At 38.3% G+C, this 24,571-nt stretch overlaps 1 protein-coding gene across 4 annotated transcripts in view; it reads left to right on the top strand.

The window, feature by feature from the left end:
* Window positions 1-15,820, top strand: part of edem1 (ER degradation enhancer, mannosidase alpha-like 1) — a 34,771-nt gene extending 18,951 nt beyond the window's left edge. Inside the window, exons 9-12 of one of the 4 annotated variants that reach the window (XM_055647734.1) lie at window positions 2,655-2,728; window positions 5,680-5,776; window positions 8,179-8,368; window positions 10,134-15,819. In XM_055647734.1, coding sequence (XP_055503709.1) covers window positions 2,655-2,728; window positions 5,680-5,776; window positions 8,179-8,368; window positions 10,134-10,138 — 366 coding nt within the window. In that variant the 3' untranslated portion in view covers window positions 10,139-15,819. Of the gene's footprint in view, window positions 1-2,654; window positions 2,729-5,679; window positions 5,777-8,178; window positions 8,369-10,133 lie in introns of all 4 variants that reach the window. The other 3 variants (XM_055647733.1, XR_008724746.1, XR_008724745.1) reach the window with 3 other exon arrangements.
* The last annotated feature ends 8,751 nt before the right edge of the window (window positions 15,821-24,571 follow it).

The raw sequence follows: 24,571 nt of genomic DNA, 5'->3' as shown, positions 1-24,571 counted from the left end.
CAATAATGGCTTTCTTCTTGCCACTCTTCCATAAAGGCCCGATTTGTGGAGTGCACGACTAAAAGTTGTCCTGTGGACAGATTCTCCCACATGAGCTGTGGATCTCTGCAGCTCCTCTGCTCCTCTGATCAATCCTCTCCTTGCCCAGCCTGTCAGTTTAGGTGGACGGCCATGTCTTGGTAGGTTTGCAGTTGTGCCATACTCTTTCCATTTTCGGATGATGGATTGAACAGTGCTCCGTGAGATGTTCAAAGCTTGGGATATTTTTTTATAACCTAACCTTGCTTTAAACTTCTCCACAACTTTATCCCTGACCTGTCTGGTGTGTTCCTTGGGCTTCATGATGCTGTTTGTTCACTAATGTTCTCTAACAAACCTCTGAGGCCTTCACAGAACAGCTGTATTTATACTGAGATTAGATTACACACAAGTGGACTCTATTTACTAATTAGGTGATTTCTGAAGGCAATTGGTTGCACTGGATTTTATTTAGGGGTATCAGAGTAAAGGGGGCTGAATACTTTTGCACGCCACACTTTTCAGTTTTTTATTTGTAAAAAAATTTTAAAACCATGTATCATTTTCCTTCCACTTCACAATTATGCGCCACTTTGTGTTGGTCTATCACATAAAATCCCAATAAAATACATTTACGTTTGTGGTTGTAACGTGACAAAATGTGGAAAAGTTCAAGGGGTATGAATACTTTTGCAAGCCACTGTAGCTGTTTAAGGAGCTGACGGCCAAATTTACTTCAGAAATATTTTGTAAACTATATTAATTTTTATATAGTATTAACAATTTGACTTTTTAGAGGGGCTGGTCCACCATACGGACACATAACGTCAAAATAAAAGCACTGGTTAAAGTTATGCCCCCCCCCCCCTCCCCCCTAGTAATGAGCAAATAAGATTAGTGATCAGGGGTTTTTATAAGTTGAGATATTTATGCATGGTGATAAATGTCAGGCCTTCCTGGAAAGAGTTGGAGTAGTGTGTTTGGGGGACTGATGAATTAGCTGCATTTGGAGCTCATAAAAATACTGTCAATGTCATTTTAGTGACAGAGTTATTATGTACATGGATTTCTTCATGTGAAAGTGCAACATCCATAAGATGATATCTTTTCCTGGCGGTCTTTTCATGTGCTTTAATTTTGTTCTAGATTGTCTAACGATGATTCAACTACCGTGGAACTTTGAGCAGGGCAAATTCCATGTATTAAAGTTAAACATGTTTCATTTGGAATCTGGATCTTCAACATCACTTTCATATCTGCTTCACTACCTCCCCCATAGCTAGGCATTCAGGCACTTGCCACTCCCAGTGTAAGACAAAACCTAACTTATCCCGCACATCTCCTCTGAACATTCCCCCTCTCACCTTAAATCTTTGCTCTCTAGTATTTGACATTTCCACCCTAAGAAGAACCATTCTCACTGTCTACCATCTATGCCTCTCATTCTGTAAACTATTCTCCCTTCAGTCTCAATACTCCAGTTAAAACCATTCTCCCTTCAGTCTCAATAATCCAGCGAAAACAATTCAGGTTGTCCAATCTTTCCTTGTAGCAAATACTCTCAAATCCAGGCAGCATCCTGATAAACCTCTTCCACACACTCTACAAAGCATCTACATCCTTCCTGTAATGGGATGATCAGAACTGCACACAATACGCCAAATGTGGCCCAACCAATTTTTTGTAAAGCTGCTTTGTGTCTTCTTGACTCTTATACTTAATGCCCCGACTGATTAATCCAAGTATATCATGCATTCTTAATCACTATTAGTGTTGCTACACTAAGGGAGCTATGTACTTGGGCCTCCAAAATCCCTCTGTACAACAATATTGTTAAGAGCTCTGTCATTGGCTGTATAGTTTTCCTTTACATTTAACCTTCCAAACTGTAATACTTCTCATCTGCCCGGATTAAATTCCATCTGCCATTTCTCCTTTCTACATATCTAACTGATAGTAGACCTTGCTGTGTGCTTTGACAGCCTTCTTCACTGTCTGCAACTTTTTTTTTTGTGTTATCTGCAATATTACTAGCCATTCCGCCTACATTTTTGTCCAAGGGAAAATGGACAACCTAAAGGACACTCTTACCTCTGTTTTCTAAATGTTAGCATATACGTGGATCCCATCTATACAATGCCACCTATAGAGTACAGTACCTCTACCTAGCTCAAGACTATCTGCACTCATTGAATACATGGTGAATTAAGATCGCACTTGAACTTAATTTGCTTACATTGATCCCATGTAACTGAACGTTGGAAAATTTATATGACTTTTATTCACTGCAAACATTTGGAAATGACTTTTACAAATTTCATATTTTCTCACTTGTGGTTTGCAAGATTGTCTTCACATTGCGAGACCATTCTGGGTGTTTTCCTTGGTCTGTATTACTTGATTGAAATATCCAAATACCATATTACGAACACTCAGCACAACGCAAACTGGTATCCATTATAAATTGTCCCCTTAGAACTTTGAAGTGTTTTTGTTTGACAATGATCTATATGTTATATACAAAACAGACTTGTTGAATTAAACATTATGCAGTTGAATTTGTACTATTGCTAATCACTGTTAATTGATTTGATGCCCTTGATTGACATGCAGTTTGTTTTTTCTTTTGATATCAGGCAACAAAAAACCCTTTCTACTTGCATGTGGGAATGGATATCCTTCAGAGTCTGGAGAAGTACACCAAAGTCAGGTCAGTGTTGGAATATAATTTATGAATTGTTTCCAAGTTATTGCTCATTTGTGTTATTTTCTAAGAGTTTAAACATCGACGACTTTTCCCCACAGAGATGCAAGAAACTGCAGATGCTGGAATCTTGAGCAAAAAACAAATGCTGGAGAAACTCAGATCAGCCAGTATCTATGGAAGGAATGGACACACAACATTTCGGGTCAAGGCCCTTTGAGATTGATAGTCTCGATCCAAAATGTTATCTGTCCATTCTCTCCTCAGGTGCTGCCTGACATGCTGAGTTCTTTCAGCACGTTGTCTCTTGCTTAATAATCCTATAGATGATTGTAAAAACTCCATGAGATTTCTGGATTAATATTGTTAACTTTTAGATTAATTATCAGAGTGACAGTTTTCTGAATGAACTGCTAAACAAGTTAACAGTTAATATGGCGAATGCCATCCACTCCCATATAATGTCTCATAAGTCCTGGCTGTATGTTCAAGTTTCAATAGACAATAGTTGCAGGTGTAGGCCATTTGTGTTCAATGTGATCATGGCTGATCATCCCCAATCAGTACCCCGTTCCTGCCTTCTCCCCATATCCCCTGACTCCGCTATTTTTAAGAGCCCTATCAACCTCTCTCTTGAAAGCATCCAGATAACCTGCCCCCACCACCCTTTGAGGCAGAGAATTCCACAGACTCACCACTCTGAGAAAAAGTGTTTCCTCGTCTCCGCTCTAAATGGCTTACTCCTTATTCTTAAACTGTGGCCCCTGGTTCTCGACTCCCCTAACATCGGGAACATGTTTCCTGCCTCTAGCGTGTCCAAGCTCTTAACAATCTTATATGATTCAATGAGATACCTCTCATCCTTCTAAACTCCAGAGTGTACAACCCCAGCTGCTCCATACCCTCAGCATATGACAGTCCCGCCATCCCGGGAATTAACCTTGTAAACCTATGCTGCACTCCCTCAATAGCAAGAATGTCACTTCCTCAAATTAGGGGACCAAAACTGCACACATTACTCCAGGTGTGGTCTCACTAGGGCTCTGTTCCTGCAGAAGGTTTCAAATTGTCATTTTCTTGTGCCTTGTATTAGGCATGCTCTCCCTCCAACCAGCTGTCTCAGTAGGTAACTAGTAAAAGGCGAGCAGGTAATAAGCCCATTTAAGCAAAATATGAAATGTATCTCAAGTGATATAAGAATGGTTATGTTCTTTTATTGTTTCATCGACCCTTCAACGACAGAAGTGGCATGTCCCAACCCCGAATAAGTATTGCTGCTGGTTTCCCATTTACCATCATATTTATTGACGCCTTTCATTTTTTTTATTTGCACCCTTAACTTGGAGCTTTTTGGATGTTTTACATTTCATGAGAGAATTGGCATTTATTAAAGAAAACATTCTTTAAAAAAAAAGTAAATTACATTTGTCCATTAATTTTTTTTCATTTTTATTTCCCTTTCACTATTAAATGGCCTGTGTTTCGTTCCTTGCAGTGCATTGTAGCTGCAAGCTTTCCTGTTTTGTTAATGGAAAATGTGTGCACTGCAGACAGTTTAATTAATTTTTAACATCAATTCCTCAATATTTCTAAAGATTTAAAATATTTTTTGACATACTGATTATTTGGCAATTATTATTATTTAGTTCACTGCTCTCCAGAGATTTGGTTGATTTTGATTATTCCCACTCAACCATCTCCCTTTATTTACCAATGTTGAATATTTGCCAGAGTCTGCAGATGCTGGAATCTTGAGCAAAAAAACAAAGGGCTGGAGGAACTAGTAGGTCAGGCAGCATCTGTGGAGGGAAATGGACAGACAACGATTAGGTTAGAGATATGTCATGGAAACCGGCCAAGTCCACGCCAACCATTGATTATCATTCATACTAGTTCCATGTTATCCCACTTTCTCATCTACTCCCTACACTAGCAAATTTACAGGCAAATTAATCTACAAACCCACACGTCTATGGGATGTGGGAGGAAATCGGACCACCCAGAGGAAACCTATGAGGTCACAGGGAAAAGGTGCAAAGTCCACATTGACCCAAAGTCAGGATCAAACCCGTGTTCATGACATTGGAGCAAAATTAGGCCATTCGGCCCATTGGGTTTACTCCATTCAATCATGGCTGATCTATCTTTCCCTCTCAATCCCATTCTCCTGCCTTCTCCCTGTCACCTTTGACACTCTTACTAATCAAGAACCTATCAATCTCCGCTTTAAAAATAACAAAACGCTTGGTGCTGTGAGGCAGCACCTCTACCAACCGGGCCACTGAGCTGCCATGACGTTTCAGATCATGGCAGTTATTCATCCGTCCATAGATGTGTCTCATCTCGAAACATCATCTGTCCAGTTCCCTCCACTGATGCTGCCTGGCCTGCTGAATTCCTCCAGCATTTTGTGTTTTTTTTTAAAAGAGTTTTTTCACTCCTTGACTAATCTTTCCACAAAAACTGCTAGTCTCAGTCTGTTTCAGGATTTGTTTTATTGGGGGCTGTGTATCAATGTGTTATCTGTCCTCTGTAGGACCTCATGCTTTCTCTTATCTGCAGTGTTTCTCATGGTCATCTTTTACCATTACTTCTTCACACTTTTCTCCAGCCACAAGATATCCTACATTATTTCATTGGATAGGCAGCACATCAGTATTGACTTGGTATTACATCGCAGGATTTCATTGTCCTGAAACATTAACTTTATTTCCCCCCACCGGTAATCCCCGAAATATTGTGTGATTCCAGCAACTTATGTTTTTGTTTTAAATTTGCAGCATCTGCAGTTATTTTTAAAATTGATTTGCCAACTCTTAATTCATGATTGCAGAGGATAATAAAAACAAACCAAGAATCGGTTAGCTCTGATTCTCTGCTTTTTGCTTATCGTTAGAACCTATTCTATGACATTTTGTGGTACTTAAGTTACTGTTGGCTGTTTTATTTGGAAACAGATGTGGTTATGCTACACTTCATCATGTAATAGACAAGTCAAAGGAAGATCGAATGGAGAGCTTCTTTCTCAGTGAGACCTGTAAATATTTGTATTTGGTATGTTACTCCTGTAAACATTTCTATTTTTTTTTAAGTAGTTGGTTATCACAGTAACATATTTAATGCAGTCTGTTGTTAATTGGAATCCAGTGTTGAAAGCTAATTTAGTAATAACTGATAAATAATAACAAAGGCCTACTAATGTGTTGCATTATTCAATAATTTTATTGTTTACAAAACCATCAAGGGCCATTGTCTGAATTATAGCTTGTAACTCTAGAGAAACCGCTGTAAGACTAAGAGATGAAACTAAGCCTGACGTTGCTATTAATGGTGGGACATTGTAACTGATATCACAAGTTTGCAATGAAAATGTGCACTGTGAAAGAGGACAATGTAATTTCTGAGATATAAATTTGTCATGTGTATCAAAGACATGGTATGTACAGATGAAATACTTTGAAGATTTTTGAGTTGAGTCCAAAAAAAGAATCATGTGTTTGTGGAGATAATTATTTAGTTGCGTGATGACAAAACCTTGGTTTGGGTGCATGCCAATTAAGAAACTCACCAACTTTGGATTTATACAGAATTTTCTAACAAGATTGTTATTGGGATGAAAATTATCTTAGTATGAAGCAATTTACTGACATCAACTAAGAATAATATAAATACTGATGTTGCAATGATTATGTATTGTGGGGTGTGGGGATTTTGTCATTAGTCTTTTATGGTTTCTGAGTTGAGTGGCTTGCTTGGTAATTTCATTGGGCATTCAGGAGTTAACCACATTGCCTAGTTTTGGAGTCACATGGAACAAATCAATTGAAGGAAAATGTCCTTCATTGAGGGATATCAGCAAACCAGCTGAATTTTACAGCAATCTGCTAGTGTCATCATATCCTTTCAATTTATCTGTTAACGTCCGTATTTATTTATTTTCTTTGGTTTAATTCCTCAGCTTCCTGGTGAGATTGAACCATTGATTAGTAGTCTGGATATCTGGTTACTATTCCAGTAATGTTGCTGCCTTATCACAGTTCCCTGCTTTCCTTTCTCTTCAGAGGGAATAATTTCTCACTTTATGTTCTCTATTTCATGCAGACATGTCTAGCATACTCTTGCCTCCTTTTCATGGTTGCACGTATGTATAGTTGGTGTAACCTTTAATTATAATTCAACTTTCTATCCTACTCATCATGCTGGTGCATCTTCCTTACAATTTTTCCAAAGCTTATGTAACGTGCCTGAAATCGGACCAGAAATAAATACAATGCCTCAGATTGTATTCAATTGCTTTACACAGTTGTAGTGTAACGTATACTGCTCCAGTGCTGTTGATAAAACTACTTATTAAGGTTTTTTTTGTTGCAATTCTGCATTAACTTTAAAAACTGAGACTGGTAAATTTCTGCTTATCCTGCAATCTGGTTTCATAACATTTAGAAAATGCTATGTTTATGTATCCAAACCGAGTATTCTGGTACTTGCTCCACTTTGAATTCTATTTGTCACAATCTGGGGCTTCATTTTACCAGCCCTTTGTCGCTGTGCATTCTCTTTCCCCCATCTATGGTTCCCTAACTTGTGTATAAGGAAGCGTCAGATATGCAGATCTCACTTCCATTTAACAAGTCGTTCTGCAGTGCAACATAAGAAATAGGAACAAAAAGATGGCCAATCAGTCCTTCATGTCTGCTCTGCCATTCAATAAGATTTGGGTGACATTTATCTCAGTGCCACCTCTGTAAACTAATAGGTTGTTTCCAATTCATTTCTCATTAATAATTTCCTATGTGCAGCATTTGAATAGCTTTCATTGATGCCATTAATGTACAACAATTGTGATCCTTCAAAGCAAAAAGCATTTTTGTTAGCATTGTTTACCCGTTGCATATCCACAATGATTCTTTGTAATCAATTCATTCTTGTCAAAATGCCAAGTCATTCTAGCATATAACAGATAAAAATACATTTCCTGCAAACAGCAATGGTCTAGTTCTCATACACAATCTCCTTATTGAGAATGTCCTTTTTACTTCATCATTCCCATCTGTGTTCTCTTGCTACGAGTTTTTGTAAAGGCACTAGAGGCTTTCATTTGAAGATTTAAATGTTAGACAACAGTCTAAACATGGGACAGTGCAAAGATGCCAAACTGGTCATTTGATTCATCAAAGTAAATTTCTTTGGCTTTCATCAATCTACCATCTCCTTTCCTTCCTCATAGCAAAATCTATTTCATGCATGGGAACCTTAATTTGAAAGTTCTTCATTCTTGCAGTGAGGGGTGCAGTTTAATAATTTTACTTTTGGTGTTCATTAATAATGTATGGTTAAATATTTGAGAGGGTTATTTGCTAATTCTAAATATATCAGTTTAAATTGGATGCCTTTGCCACTGTGATGCTAATTGAAATTAACTTTTAGTATTTTCTTTGTTTTGAATGAATGAATAGCTATTTGATGAAGATAACCCATTGCACAGATCAGGGAGCAAATATCTTTTCACAACAGAAGGCCATATTTTGCCAATAGATAAGATTTTCAGAGAAAAGTCATGGGAAGATACCACCTCAAAAGAAGAGGGTTTTGTAGATAACTCTGGCGAGCTGGACCACAGACCTGCTAATTCCAGCATTAATGTAAGTAAGTCCTGTTTTTTGCACAACGTTTGTGCCTTGAAGTCAGCTTTTTACATGATGTTTCCATATATTTGAATTGCAATGGGATCATGGCAAATGGATAATTTACCTGAACCATTTAATGAAACTTCCCAATTCCTGTAGATGGGTTATTTAGTAAGTTTGGAGATGACGCCAAATTGGTGAAGTTGTGGACAGCAAGAAAGGCTGTCAAAGGTTGTAAATCAGTTATCTGACATGGCAGAGAAATAGCAGATGGAGCATATGGAGTTGTTCATATGGAGGTTGAATGTTAGCGGAAAGTGTACAAGACTCTTAACAATGTTGATGTATTGAGCAGTCTTGGGATGCAAGTACATAGTTCATTGAAAGTGACTACATATGTAGTTAGAGAGGTAAAGAAGGCGTATAGTATGTTTGCTTTCAGCAGTCAGGGTATTGAGTATACGAGTCAGGAAATCAAGTTGTTGCTTTATAAAACCTGTTGGTTCACTATCATCAAGGATCCCCACTATCCGGGCTGTGTTTCCTTTAAGTTGCTACCATTATGCAAGAGATACAAGATTGACAAGAGCATGGGAGGTGGGTTCTAGTAGTATATCCATTTCATTGATGATGCTGTCTACACTGGTTGAGGGCAATCTGCATTTTTTGCTCTTCTATTTGCAACATTGTTGTTGTGATCCAAGTCCACAGTCTCTGAAAGTGGCATCACAAATAGATACAGTGGTGAAGAAAGCATATGGTGTGCTTGCTTTCATAGGTTGGGGCATTGAGTACAATGCAGATGAAGTCATGATGCACATTTATAGAACTTTGGTTTGGCTGCATTTGGAGTATTCCGTGCAGTTCTGGGCGCACCATTGCTGGAATGGTGTGGAGGGTTTGGAAAGGGTGCAGAGGTGGTTTTCCAGAATGATGCCTGGATTAGGGTATGTTAGCTGCGGGGAGAGGTTGGACAAACTTAGATTCTTTTCTCAGGAGTGCCAGAGGTTGTGGGAAGTCCTGATAAAAGTACATAAAATTATGAGGCATAGATAGGATAGACAGTCATATTATTTTTCCCAGGATGGAATAATCAAATATTAGAAGGCATAGCTTTAAGGCGAAAGGGGCAAATTTTAAAGATGATGTGCTGGACAAATTTTTCACGCGGTTAAGATAGTGGTTGTAAGAGACTTTTGGATGGGCACATGGATATGGAGGGATCTGGATTACGTGGTCTTGGCATCATGTTCGGCACAGACATTATGGCCTGTTCTTGTGCTGTACTGTTCTGTTCCAGTTTGTGTGTGTGTGACATAAAGCTGCTGTGGTATCATGTACACTGTGTTTGATCTTTTTAACATAATTAAGGGACAGAAGTTTAGGGGTAATATGAGGGGGAACTTCTTTACTCAGAGAGTGGTAGCGGTGTAGAATGAGCTTCCAGTGGAAGAGGTGGAGGCAGGTTCATTGGTATCATTTAAAAATAAATTGGATAGGCATATGGATGAGAAGGGAATGGAGGGTTATGGTATGAGTGCAGGCAGGTGGGACTAAGGGGAAAAAAAGTTGTTCGGCACGGACTTGTAGGGCCGAGATGGCCTGTTTCCGTGCTGTAATTGTTATATAGTTATAATAATGATCTTCATGAGAAGGTACAGCTATTTACATATTTGCGAGTCACTTTGTTACAATATTAATTCATATTCCAAATGATTTTGGAGGGTGCTCTTTTTTGCAATTTGCTATAATGAAAATTAATTGCTTTGAAAATGTCTCCACAGTGTAGCAGGGTCCCCAGTGAGCGGAGATATGCACTGCCTTTGAAAGGAGTTTACATGCAGCAGATTGACCAGATGGTGGGACTTCTTTAATCCAACCTCATCTCTTATGCACAGATGTACAGGGACTTACTTCAGCTATGCAATTTTTATTTTTTTTGTATATAAATGTGTTAGCATTTATTTATTGATTTTTACAACATCTCTGAAAATATTTCTAGGACTTGTAATATCAAAGCAGAGATGAAAATACATCTGCACCTTGCTTCTATGCAAGGGGGGGGAAAGGCTTTGTTAAAATAGATTGTTTTTTGATGCACGGTGTCTTCTATGAAGACATAAAATTAATATTTTGTCTACAGTGCTTATCTAGAAAAAGATAAAATATAAAAGACGTGCTAGACATTTGTTTAAATCCACTTCTGTTAGTGTGCCCTATCTTAAATATGCAGCAGTGTGAAATAGGAAAGATTCAATGAAAATTGATATCCATTTTTTTTTTACTGATGCATTTCCTTTGAATTGTTGTAAGAATCAAGCAATGCTCTAAAGAACTGGACTGGAAATATCATTAATACAGCCTTGAGTCTAACGGTCTAATGTTGGGTGCTGAGTGTCTATAGCAAAAGAAAATGTAATCAACTTTGGTTTTGGTTAATGTGCCTTCAAACTATCAGTGTATTTAACAAAAATATCTGGTGTCATGTCTGTCTGGGCATCAAACTACATTGTTTTATGTTAGCGCTTTAATGTGTGTTCCATGTACATTAATTAGATTGTTTGGTTCCAGGCTAATTGAAGACTGTTTATAACATAGTTTGCCATAATCACACTCATTAACTTCATTATGATTTATTTTTATGGATGATTTTATGTGATCTGTGTTCAGAAAGTAAAGCTCGTTTGCATCTTGTTGATACATATGTAAAAACAGCTGAGGTGTCACTGAGTGCTATAACGTGGCACAAAGCATCCATAACTTTGATTGTTTGAAGGGAATTTTGGAATTCTGTTCATTGCTTCACTCACATTGATGCAAATATGTTTGAGTGCGATGAAATTTGGATCAAATCAACATGATTACAATTCCTTCAGAAGGCCATCTTAAAATAGTTGGATTTCATTTTGCTAGCATTTGCTTCCCATAACTTCTATCAAATTATAAATGCTAACTGTGAACTCCGCTACTCACTCTGCTCTTCTGCAACAATAATCAACCTGTCAAGCGTCATGATGAAAATTAACTTTCCACAAATAGGCAATTACTTCATTACAATCCCCATTATGTGTCTTGGTTTGACCTTGGATGGGGATGGTTTAAGTGGAATAGATCAGGCTATTGCAGTGGAATATTTATTAACCTCTTCACAAAGCAGAATTTTACATTTCCCGCACTCTTAATTTCCCAATATATATTGTATTTGAACAACTGTCTTTAAAATTGCACACACATATTAAACTAAACCACATTTCTTCTTGTGAGGTTGTGTGAGCATGCATTTGTGCACACTTTTTTTGCTCTGTTCTGTCATTATAAAGTCCATGTGCGAAATTATGAATACTTAAGGACCCCTAGCCTGTGTTCAACCACAGTACTATTTAGTTTTTTTAAGTTGTAGGGTGAAGAGAGTGGAGGAAGTTAACTTATCCCAAGTGTGACTAGATGAGTCCATAAGCTAAAGTTTAATATTTTAAGAACAAACATTTGTGTAGTTTGTGGTGGTGATGGGGTGCCTTAGTGTGGAAGTTAACTCGGGGTATCCAGATTAGCCAAAGGAAATTAGGGTGAACATTGATAATGCCACGTGGCAACACCTTGTTACTTCCAGTCTGTGATTACCTCTAACTGAGCTTCAGCAGCTATCTCTTGCCATCATCGCTTACATTAGTAATGCTCCATTGCTCAGTCATCATATTTCCAAAATGTGGGCTTGCTTGGATTCTTGTATTCAACAGCATTCTCAGTTTGCCGTTGTTGCTCTGACCCCACCCCTCTGCTCTCCCCTCCCATTCACTTTTTAAACTTGGCTTTCCTCTCACCATCCTGTCTTTCATTAACAGCCCTGCCAATCTCTCTCACCCCCTGGCCCACCCTCCACCAAACTGACTCCCCCTATTCCCCATATTCTTTCCTTGTTCATTCCCTGGCCCTCATCTTTGTGTTCTTTGTTCCGATCGTGATCCTGATCTTGTTTTCTCACCTTCTGTGCATTCCCTCTGTTCCCTACTCCATCCTGGCCCATATCCGTTCTTCTCCCCAAAGATAAATAATTTGATTTCTGTTCAGTCTTTCCCAGAGATTGGGAAATCATGGCCCAGCCCTGTTCCCTCCCTCCAGGAGTTAGCTGCAGTTTTCACTAAAGAACGTCATTTATTCTTTGCAGATCAATTGATATTACTTTAATATATTATTACTTAATATATTTGAATGAGTTTACCTGTTTTTTTTTTCCCAACCCACAATTTACCTGCTGTTTTAATGTTATCAGTGACTTTATGTTAACCATTGTGCAATCAGCAGAAACCTCCAGATCCCCATACTTATGTGAAAGTAAAAAAATGTCAGATTAGGGCATGATCATATAAGACTCTCCTTTCTGTAATGTGTGCAATGATGATGCCAAATTTTTAGGTATGATGGCCAAAATTATGATTTATATGCCTATTGGTCCTTTTACATAATTGACCAATTGCAGCGGTAGAGGTGACAAAGTGCAAAAGATCTGCCTCATTTTTAACTTGTAAGTAAAGGTTTCTTGCCAAACATTGTTTTCTTACAGATAATAGTATTTACTCGAAAGCAGGATGTTTAATATAAAGAACAATGCTAAACTATCAATGTTTACCAAAATCAATGTGCAATACACTGTTGTATAGAAGGAAATGTTTTAAATAAAATAAATTTTATTTTCCCAGAAATGAGCAATGGTATTAAAATTGTCAAAGGACCAAACAAATGTCAATAAAAATACAATGCCATTTTTTTTTTTGTTGCTGCTCTTTTTTTCCTTTCCATTGTCTGAGTCAAAACATGCACTCTGTATCTTCTAATCTCACTAATAGTTTTGCATAGAAATTGCAGGCTTTTCCACAGCTGAATGGTCTTTTCCAAAGCTTGCTACGATATCTAAAGCAAAGGATTAAACTCATTTTTTTTCTCACCAGACTCTTGTTTTCTGCACAAAAACACGAATCCCCTAAAACCATGCCAGCTCCATTAATTATTAATCTAATATAGTCTCCCATGTTGTCCATTGTCAATATTTGACATCCAACCTTCTCTCCAAATTTCATCCATTGCTAATTTAAAAAAATCAGTTCCCGCTATCCAGTACTTCAAAATACATTTTATATGTTAATCTTGCAGACCATTCTAATGTGACAAGCTTATGGTTTGCAATCTTAATATTCAGCCAATTATATGACATGCAGTGTCCCTTTACAACGGACTTGGAGAAATAAACGCACACACCTTGTAACTTTTTAGAATAACATCAAGTAGCTCTACATAAATAAATCCCAGTCTATCCATTCTCCCTGTAACTTAAGCCCACAAGCCAAAGTAACATCCCTGCGAATCTCTTCTGCATCCTTTCCAGTTTAATTGCATCCTTCCTATAGCTGGGAAGGCAGAACTGCACACATTATTCCAAATGTGGGCTTGCCAATTACCTGTAAGGCTGCATCATGATGTCCCAACTTTTGTACTCGACAGCCTTCACAATGAAGGCAAGTGTGCCAAACACCTATTCACCACTTTCTCCACCTGACTTGCCACTTTCGGGGAATTTCCTAGATTGCTCTGTACTGCAACACTCTAGGGCTCTACCATTTATTGTGCACGTCCAGTCTTGGTTTGACATTCCAAAGTGTTAACATGTCACACTGAAATTCCCAAGTGATCTAGATCATGTTGTAAACTTTGATCTGGTTGTCCACTGTACCACCAATCTTGATGTCACCTGCAAATTTATTAACAATGTTATTTACATTGTCACCCAATCGTTAATGTAGTAACCACTGATTTGTTGCTATCCTTCAGCAATTTCCTATTCACTTTGTTACTGATCTTGTTTCAGGGCCTCATTTTGCAACCAGCCTTTTTTTAAATGTTTCAGACATAATCTGAAAATACATTTTGACCATATCTGTTGCATTCCCCTGACCCACCTTCTGTGCTGTGTAATCAAAAGTCTTCGTCAGATTGGTGAAATGTAATTTTCAATGAGCAAATCTAAGCTGTCTTGTAGCTCCAGCAACGCAGTCCTGACTGTGACCTTAGTCAATGTCTGTGTGGAGTTGGTCAATAGTCTTTCAATTACAGCACTCTTCTGCGCGCTCCAGTTCCTTCCACGCCAGTCTGAGAATGCATTCAGATGTGCAGGCAAATGATGAATGGGACTCATGGGATTGTTGACCATAGTGTGGTGGTCAGGATGGTGTGGGTGTGATGGATTGATAGATACAGCATGGCAACAGGCTCTCACTGATACCATTGTGAAGAAGGTACAGGAGCCTGGGAACTATTACCTCCAATATCAAGAAGACTTGCAACAAGGCACAAGGAACTGAAGACACTGGTTTATCCAAAAAAAGACGCAACGTGCTCGAGTAACTCAGTGAGTCAGGCAGCAATTTTAAATAACATGAATAGGTGATGTCTCGGGGTGGGATTGAAACAATCAGTCTGAAGAAGGGTCCTGGCCCAAAGCACTACCTATCCAGGTTCTCCCAGTCTATCTCCTTCCCTCTATAGATGCTCCCTGATTTGCTCAATTCCCCTGGTAGTTTGTTTTTTGTTCAAGATTTCAGCATCTGCAATCTGTTTTGTCTTCGGTGCTTCTTTCCTCTTTGTCAACAATGTATCCTGTTAGCTTTTTAAAAAGCATTTAAGCCTCTGGTGAGAAGGAAAGTTTTTTATTTGAATGGCTCAATCAAACATCAGCAGTACTGGGCTGTTCCATGGGCTTCACAGTCTCCTCCTGACTTTGCTGTTCAAATGAGAAGAGCGAGCGAACGCGTGGACAGACGGACGAAAGCAACGATCATAGAGCAGCATAGGTGGACATTTCGGGCAGAGACCCTTCCTCAGACTGACATAGTCAAGGAAAACGGGAGATGTAGGCATATCTTCAATTCATTTGTCCTTAGTACCGTCTATATCTCTTGCTCCTCTTTCCCCATGAAGAAGGGTCTCGACCCGAAAAGTCACCTACAAAAGTCTTTGGTCACCTATGCCGCTCTATGATCGTTGCTTTCACACACACACACACACACAGCATGTCCGACAGATCATTGCAGGCCGAGAGCAGGAGCAGGGTGAAGGATGACATCAAATGGGTCATGGCAGCTATCGAAAAAGTACAGAAATGGTAAGGGGGAAATTAAAAAAAAAATAGATGCTTAACAAAAAAAAGGGGCCTTTATTTAGCAATGTTACAAAATTTTGAGATTTTAAAAATCAAGTCTACAATTTATCCCATCAGATAAAGCATAAAAAGAAGTTTAATTTGACACCTAATTCACTTTCATATCTTCAGTATTAAAAAAGTTATGGCCATTTTCGTACTCGGAAATTAGCATCTTGTTCCCTATTGATTTTCTATTGACTTAACACAAAAGCTGTGATCGAGGACAGTCTAAAGCCCATAACTTTATTAAAAATTAAGAGAACTGAAAGAAATATTTAGTTATTATAGATTGAAGCATTCTGAAACAAATATTAAACAATCTTACTTGGATGACCTGAAATTAAAGCATCTAATTAGTTAGTTACCCAATTGTAGCTAATTCCAAAATTCAATTACTAGATCTAAACATCTATCCATTTCTTAAGGAAAGATTAACATTTTTAAATAGCCTAAGTGTCCAAAGAACATTCACACAAGAATTCACAATAAAACATGATTTTTAAATCTCTGACATTAATTTATAGGCCAAATGGAAGGGATTTGTGTTCAATTGCTGTAAATTAATGGCCATTTAAATCCGCCATTAAATGGGATTCTGTGGAGCGCGCTGGTTTAGAACGTTGCCATTGCGGTGAATTTGTACTCCATGTCGGCATGAAAGATACGCCAGTTCAGATGGGCCCCCAAGTCAGCTACTCGCAACATAACATTTTGTATAAAGGGATCTTAAGAAGCCCTTTTTAATGTAAAAATAAACAACCTTGCGTTGTCCCCTACATGAGATCCGTCCCGTTGTCGGGGTTTAGAGGATGATTTTTAATCTACTATAACAATTAAATAACACAATTTAGTTTCAAAATAGCTGCAGCGAACAAACCTCGCAGCAATTTTTCATCAGCAACTAAGCTGGCTGAACAACATCAATTTCAACAGCCTAGAGAAAATCGCGTTTTAAACCCGCCCCCCTCAAAGGCGCCAAAGTCGCGCACACGGGCAGCGGCAGAACTGCAGCGCCACTGAAGGTAAGTTTTGCAACATACCTACTTTATTCAAACCATCCATATTGGATAAAGGTTTCACACAATGGAAAAATTACGGAGTTAAAAAGATTGGACATCTTTATAGGAAAGGCATTTTTCTTTCATTTCATTTCTTTCATTTCAAGAGTTACAACAGATCTATGGACTACACTCAAATAATTTATTCAGATATCTACAAATTAGAGATTATGTTAAATCTAATACACTAGTTTATAGGACTAGGGAACCAGAAATTCTTGATGAATGTTTGAATAAGCATCCTAACTGAAAAATTAATAACATATTTATAACACCCTCTTAGACAGTGAGGTACCATTGATGGAATTATATAGATACACATGGGAAAATGAATTTGGCCAACCTATAACGAAAGATATTTGGGACGAAAGTCTACAGCATATACATCAATGTTCGTTAAATGCCAGACATGCTTTAATACAATTTAAAGTCTTACACAGAGTACATTACTCCAAAATAAAACTAAATAGAATCTTCCCACATAATTCTCCTATTTGTGATAAATGTATGCACCTAGAGGCCAATTTAACACATACTTTTGCAAATTGTACAAAAATTAAAAATTTCTGGACTGATATTTTTGGAATAATTTCTGAAGTTAATACTAAATTGGATCCAGACTCAAAACTAATAATACTTGGAATATCAAAACAAAGTTTAACACTCGCAACAAGCCAAAGAAACTTCCTTGACTACAGTATAATAACTGGGAAAAAATTAATATTAAAATTTTGGAAAGCCCCTATAACGCCCACAATTAAAATGTGGATTGTGGAAATGTCGGAGACCCTACATCTAGAAAGAATTAGACTTGTCTTAATGGACAAACTAAGAACCTTTCGTTAAAATATGGTCTCCATTCATTAATTATTTGAAGAAACCCAACTGAAGCTTGAACTCAGGATTAGATGAAAAGTTATACTTTATAATCTACGAACCTATCTCCAATGACGTATTATCAGTAATTCATTCCACTTTTTTTCTTTTTTGACATTCGTAATTCTTTTTTTCTCTTTCTCTCTATATTAAAAAAAACACTAGAAGCAGAATTAATCGACAATTGAAAATTTTAATAATGTATGATTGATGTACATGAAAAGTTTTTTACTATAATATGTAACTACTTTACCATAAAATGTTTTCTTCTAATAAAAATATTTTAAAAAAAGAAAGAAAAAAAGGGGGACCGGCGATCGCTCCATGTCTGTGTATTCGGGGAGAGGGGGGTGAGGGGGTGAGGGGGATTCGAGGATGGTTTGACTGAAGAAGGGTCTTGACCGAAAATGTCACCTATTCTTTTTGTCCAGAAATGCCGCCTGACCCGCTGCATTTTGCGTCTATCCTTTAATCTCTCAGCCTGTTATAGCAGAATCTCCCTGTATTAGCTTGACGCCATGACGGAAGCCGGTTACGCAAATGGCGCTGAGGATTACCCATGACATTTTAGCGGAGTGGGCCATCTTGCTCTCTAGGATCTTTGGGCAGGCCTGTTATTCCCATCCTATGTGCCAGACCCAGCCAGTCATACCTTGCACACCTCCCTACCTTCCTTCAACACTGACTAACCTGCAGTTACAAACCGTTTCCAGCAGAGGTCAGAGGAGCCTTGTCCACTGAAGAAAAATATTGGTGAAGGAAATGTATCAAAATCAGTGCCCAGGCCACCACCAGACAGCTTGTTCCTGCTTTTAAAAGGATCTATATATTTTTAATTGTAAACCTGGGACCAGTATTTTCAGTTGATGCAAAATGAGTGAATATTATAAATATAACATGAAATGAGTGCCTAAATCCACTTCTCACATTGTAATGTCACACTGACGTTTTTGCTGGTTTGGAGGCGCACCTCCTACACTTGAATCTGTTGTATGACACTGAACTTTTCAGTCCATTTATTGATGCGTGGAGATGAACAATGTGCCAGACCAATGCGTAGATTTACTGCTTTTAATGCTCTTGTTTTTTTGCTTCTCTATTTGAATCCAAGGAATTTACAACTGTTTTCCCCCTCATAAATCTACAATACAACAATAATACAATACATTACGAAATGTTGTTTCTGCACTCATACACACAAGAAAAAGACCCAATACACAAAACAATTTACACAGACATCCATCACAGCGCATCTCCTTCTCACTGATGGAAGGCAAAAACTTATCCCTCCCCTGCACTCCCCATTCCCCTCCCGATGTCAGAGTCAAAGCTCCTGGTGGGCGATGGTAATTGTCTCGCGGCCATTAATGCCGCGCCGGGTGATGCAAGGCCGCGCTCCGGGTCTTGTTGTTGGAACCCCCGGCGGGCGCTAGCAAAGTCCCACAGCCATTCCAAGCCGCGCGGGGCGATGATGTAAGGCCCCAGGCTCCAGGCACTCTCCAACCTGGAGCGGGGCCTCTAGATGTAGAATCTAACTGTTAGTGAACTTGCTCATTGCTGAAGTGTATGTTTTGATAATCCAACTTACCTCACCCCTTCATTATATCCCATTCCATCTTGCCTTAATATCCTGCACCATATCCTGTGGCAGTCAGTACCATTCTCCAACTCTGCATAAAGAAATTTCAATGGGGCTTTGTTGTCAGATGTGTGAAGTGCAAATGCACAGTGAAATAATTTTCTTACAATCAGTCCAGTAGAGTATCACCAAACTAATAATAATAATAATAATAATATCTTTTATTGTCATTGCACATCAGTGATTTTTGAGATTTTGCGTTTTAATATTTTTTATTATTTTATACAATTTTTTAACAAAACAGAACAAAACAAACAAACAAAAATAAATAAATAAATAAAAACTGAAAAAGACAACAGGAAAAAAAAGGAAGCAAAAACAAATAATTATAATTAAAAAACAAAAAAAAAAAACAAAACAAAGCCGCCAGACATAACAGTATTGGTACAATCCACATGGTGCTACACAGTGCAACGAGATTTTGGTACGCAACTTCCAACCAATGTCAAAAAAATAAAAAATAAATAAACTGCGATGTTTATAACCTACCTCTAATTAGCAGTTGTACAGAAATATATCTTGTGTTTTATGACTTGGCAGATTAATTTCTCTCCTGGGATAAATAAAGTTCTATTGTATCATATTGTAGCACATAAGTTAAGAGACAGACATGGATAGGACAAATTTGGAGGGATATATGGCCTGTAAATCTTTTTTGCCCTTTCTCCAGTGCTGATGTGGATTGTCGAACTCTGCACTGCACAATAAGAGTGAGCTAATCCTGCTCTAATGATTTTTACATAATTCCCTGACTTTTGAATTCTGTTTCGGTGGAGAGTGACCACATTGCTTGTTTTTACCTGTAATAGCTTTGCTCACTTATGCTGCGACATTTAATAACTTCTGTATCTGAGCCCTTTGCATCTACACTCTTCTAGCTTACTGGATCTTTAGTTTTCAATTGCAAAGCCTCCTATACTTTCAATCACTGTTCTGTGAACTTAGTCCTGACTTTTGATGAAAGGTCATTGATTTGAAATGTTCAAAACACGAAGTGCGGGAGTGACTCAGCGGGTCAGACAGCATCTGAGGAGGGAATGGATAGGTGATGTTTCAGGTTGGGATCTTTCTTCAGACAATGGATAGCGACGTTTCAGGTTGGGATCCTTCAGCATCTGCAGTTCCTTTAGTCTCCATGTAAATTCTGTTTTTCCACACATGCTGCATGACTTCTTGAGCATTCTCGGCATTTTATCCTATTATTTACTATTTATGCATGCCTATATGTTGTTGCTGTCCTCTGAATATCAGGTAGACCTTAATGATCTTGTTAAATGACAGAACAGATTTGAAGAGCTGAATGGTTTGCAATTTGCAAGCTCTTCTGCAGATATTATGGCTGGGGTGATTTTAATATCTAATGCTCTTAAAGCAATGATGTTTGAAATAGCACAGACCCTGTTCAGGTGTATGATTTCACTAAATTTAATTGCTATGTTTACAATGCATCTTTTCCCAATTTCTTGATTTATTTCCCCCCGAGGGACCCCAATGCGGGTTAACACATGTTTAGTTCACCAAGGGATGATGCAATTCAGTTTCTAGCATGATTTTGTTTAGTTGTAAGAAAAACACTACTAATCTGTATTTTTAATTGTTTAATTAGAATAATTTATTAACTCATTAATTAGGGAGTTTCGCAATGTAGGAGTATTTGAGTAATTTATATATGCAAATTACAGGCATAAATGTCTATTACATTAATAGAAAGCATAATTGTACCTTCCAGGTACCTTCAGAGCAGAAATATTACAAATCTTATTCAGATCAGAAAAATTCTCAGCCATGAATTTAATACCCCAATAGTCTGATAATTTGCTGGGAATTTACACACATTATATTTTTTACCTGAAAATGCAACTCTTCATAGATTTAACAATTTATATGAAGTATTCTAACAGCAAAGATAAAAAAAAGTAGAAATTAAACTTCAACATATTTTGTTCTTTAAAAGCGTAATTTTATTTCTGCAATCTTCTAATTATCGGCTGGCAATAGGAAGCTATCCATGTTGCTTTCTTTGGCCTGATAAATCACCAAATGCCAGTTTAGAGCAGGATAATTATATATTGGGTGCTTGTTTTCTTTGTGCTGTTATGGACAATAAGTCAATAAGACCTGTAAAAGAGTGTCAAGGGTCTTGGCATATGTAGAAAGACAATTTCTTCATTTCACATAGCTTCTACTAAGACATGTTTAGATGTGCAGGAAGGAACTGCAGAAGCTGGTTTATACCAAAGATGGAAACAAAGTGCTGGAGTAAAGGTTCAAGACCCTTCTTCAGACTCAGTCTAAAGAAGAGTTCCGACCCGAAACGTCACCTATTCCTTTTCTCCAGAGATGCTGCCTGACCCTCAGAGTTACTCCAGCACTTTGTGATCTATCTTAGGTTTAACATGTAGCTTTAGCCTAAGGTGTGTCCCTTTATGACAAACATGATCCAAATGTTTACCAGTTTACATGACGAGGTAGGTTTGAACAAGGATGCTGACCTTCATTGTGAGATTTCCTGCTGTTTAAGAAAATTGCTAATTTGATCCACAGTACTTTCCAGTATCTTTGGGAGGGATACAGAAATACAGGAGACATGTACGCAGATGTGGCACACACCAAGCTTGCCAGTCTTTCTCTACTGGCAGTATTTGTACAACAGGATCAGAAATGTGTGCATTTAACACCCTTGCGGGAATTTAATACATAAACTAACTTATATTTCTGAAAATCCACTCTCCGACTATTTAGCATGACTAAAAGAAAGGAAAGAGGCAAAAGGACATTTGCAATGGCCTAAACCGGTGCTTTTTATGAGGCATCAATGGTTTCCAAAGTTTCCCTGGGGATGTTTTCCATTCACTGGTGTACCTGTTTCAATGCTCCCCATCAATTCACTGGAGGTCCCATTCTCATGCTTCCTTTAATCTGATTCTATTAACTGCACTCATTTGAAACGTATCGGGTTCTGTTTCCGACATGCTCTTTAAACTTGCCCTTGGGCTTGTTCCCATATCATCTTTGAACATAGGCTTTACATTAAAATATATTGTACATAACATTTAAAGAAAAAGCAAATTACATGTTTGAAGGAACAATAATGGAATAACAGGGTGGCGCAGCGGTAGAGTTGCTGCCTTATAGCGCCAGAGACCCGGGTTCGATCCTGGCTATGAGTGATGTCTAGTACAGAATTGGTATGTTCTCCCTTTAACTGCATGGGTTTTCTCCGGGTGCTCTGGTTTCCTCACACATTCCAAAGACTTACAGGTTAATTGGCTTCAGTAAAATTGTAAATTGTTTCTAATGTGTAGGATAGTGTTAGTGTACTGGGAAATTGCTGGTCGGCACAGACTCGGTGGGCCGAAAGTCTAAATCTAATAGTCCAGAATATCTGACAAAGTTCTGAGTGTGCAGGATTAAAGGAGGTTTACTGAATGACTGCCCCAGCATTAAATAACTTCCAAATGAGATGTAAAATCAAGATACTATGAGTTAGCTCAGATAATGTTCATTAGTATTTGACGTCACTTTAAAAGCAAGAATTTCTGGTCTCCCAACCAAATTTTTCCTTTAATAAAAACCATCACAAAGAAGCGGACTACATTCCACTTCATTGCTAAATAAAGAGCTTTGAGAACTTTGAAGGTAAAACATGGTTACTTTGCATTTAAAAAACTCTCTGGTCTGGACAATTTTACTGTTGTCTGCTATCTAAATGAACAAAAGACAATCTGCTGGATGAGCTCAGCAGGCCAGGCCATCTGTGGAGTGGATGGAAATGGACAGATGATGTTCTGGGTCAGTCTTCCTTTTTTCTTAGGCTCCCTTCGGTCATGGCTGACCATGGGTGTCTCCAGGGTTGGAGGACGCTAGTGTGTGACTTTATTTAACGTGGGGAGACTGGTGCACAGGCAGTCCTTGACAGATCTGGGTCAGGATCCAGTGGCATGGAGGCCAAGATGACCAGAGACCCTATTCTGCTGCAGCCTTCATCCGCCTTCCCAATGTTGTGAAGCTCCACTAAGGTCAGCCATCATCCTCCGCCTGTTCCACCGTTGAGGTTGTGGTTGGATTGCTCTTTGTCAGTGTTCTTCCCTTTGACCTTACCACCATTGGTGACCATACCAGGAGCATAGCTCCAGACGGCATAGCTTTCGGGATCTCAGGACCACACAAACTTCTCCACCACGACAAGGTGACAATCCACGGAGAAGTACCCTTCTTAATTTCAGCTGCACTGATATTTTCATGCAAATAAGAAAAACAAATATTTGCATGTGAAAGTGTTAAGCATAAAGATGCCAATATTATAGCGTGAGGATTTTGCAGAATGCTTTCAGTCAACCTGAGCCTATATTATTGAAATCACAAATTTAATGCAATATTTATAATTGGGTTTCGATGCTTCATGATTCTATCCATAAAGGTCAATGAAAAGACGACAATGCTTTCTAATCTGATTCCATTTCCACAGTTTAATTACGCAGCCGTTTATTTATATTGCTTGTAGCTTGAGCTGCATGCATGACCTGTGCACTAAATGGGCTAGGAATATCGTCAATTTGAAGCTGGCACAAAATGTATTCTGCTACTTATTACAAACTGGTGTTTGTATAAATCAAAGCAAGACAGGTACCAACAGCAGACATTATCAATTGAGTTTTATAAATATTTTATAAATATGTTAACTCTTTATCTGCTGATAATCTCGCGAGTTATTTGTGATTAATTATAAGAAACAAACATCAAACAGGCTGCCTGTTACCTCATTTAAGTGATTGTTTTATGGATATAAGATATTTTGTAAAAATGACCGTTTGTTCGGCACAGTGGCACAGCAATGGAACGGCTGCCTTACAGCACCAGAGACTCGGGTTCTATCCTCACTACAGGTACTTTGTGTGGAATTTGTATATTCTCCCTGTGACCGTGTGGACTTTCTCCGGGTGCTACAATTTCCTCCCACTTTCCAAAGACGAGCAACTTTGTAGGTTAATTGGCCTCTGCAAATTGTCCCCACTGTGTTCAATAGAATTAGTGCACAGGGTGATCGCTGATCGGGTGCGGACTCTGTGGGCCGAAGGGCCTGTCTCCATGCTGCAACTCTAAACTAAATTAAACATAAGAAAATGTAACTGGAATCCACAATCTGGATGTGTTTTGGAAGCATTCAACAAGATATTTGATGGACACTTGAAGGAAATTAACCTGTTGTGCTACATGGAAATAAGGGCAGGATTGATTAAATTGCAACACAACTTGGTGGCTTGAACTTGATGGACCAAATAGACTGCTTTTGTGTCACGACGTTTTGATAAATCTGTTGTCTTATGGAAATCCATTTTGCATTCATGCACAGACATCTAACCACTGTTCTTTGGATAATCTAATATCCAGGCTGGTTATACCTTTCTGAAAGTTCAGTTGGCATCACCACAAAAATCAACTGAGCACATGAACCAA

Source organism: Leucoraja erinacea, chromosome 16 (genome assembly GCF_028641065.1).
Source record: "Leucoraja erinacea ecotype New England chromosome 16, Leri_hhj_1, whole genome shotgun sequence".
NCBI lineage: Eukaryota > Metazoa > Chordata > Chondrichthyes > Rajiformes > Rajidae > Leucoraja > Leucoraja erinaceus.
This window is presented reverse-complemented; position numbering and strand designations above follow the sequence as displayed.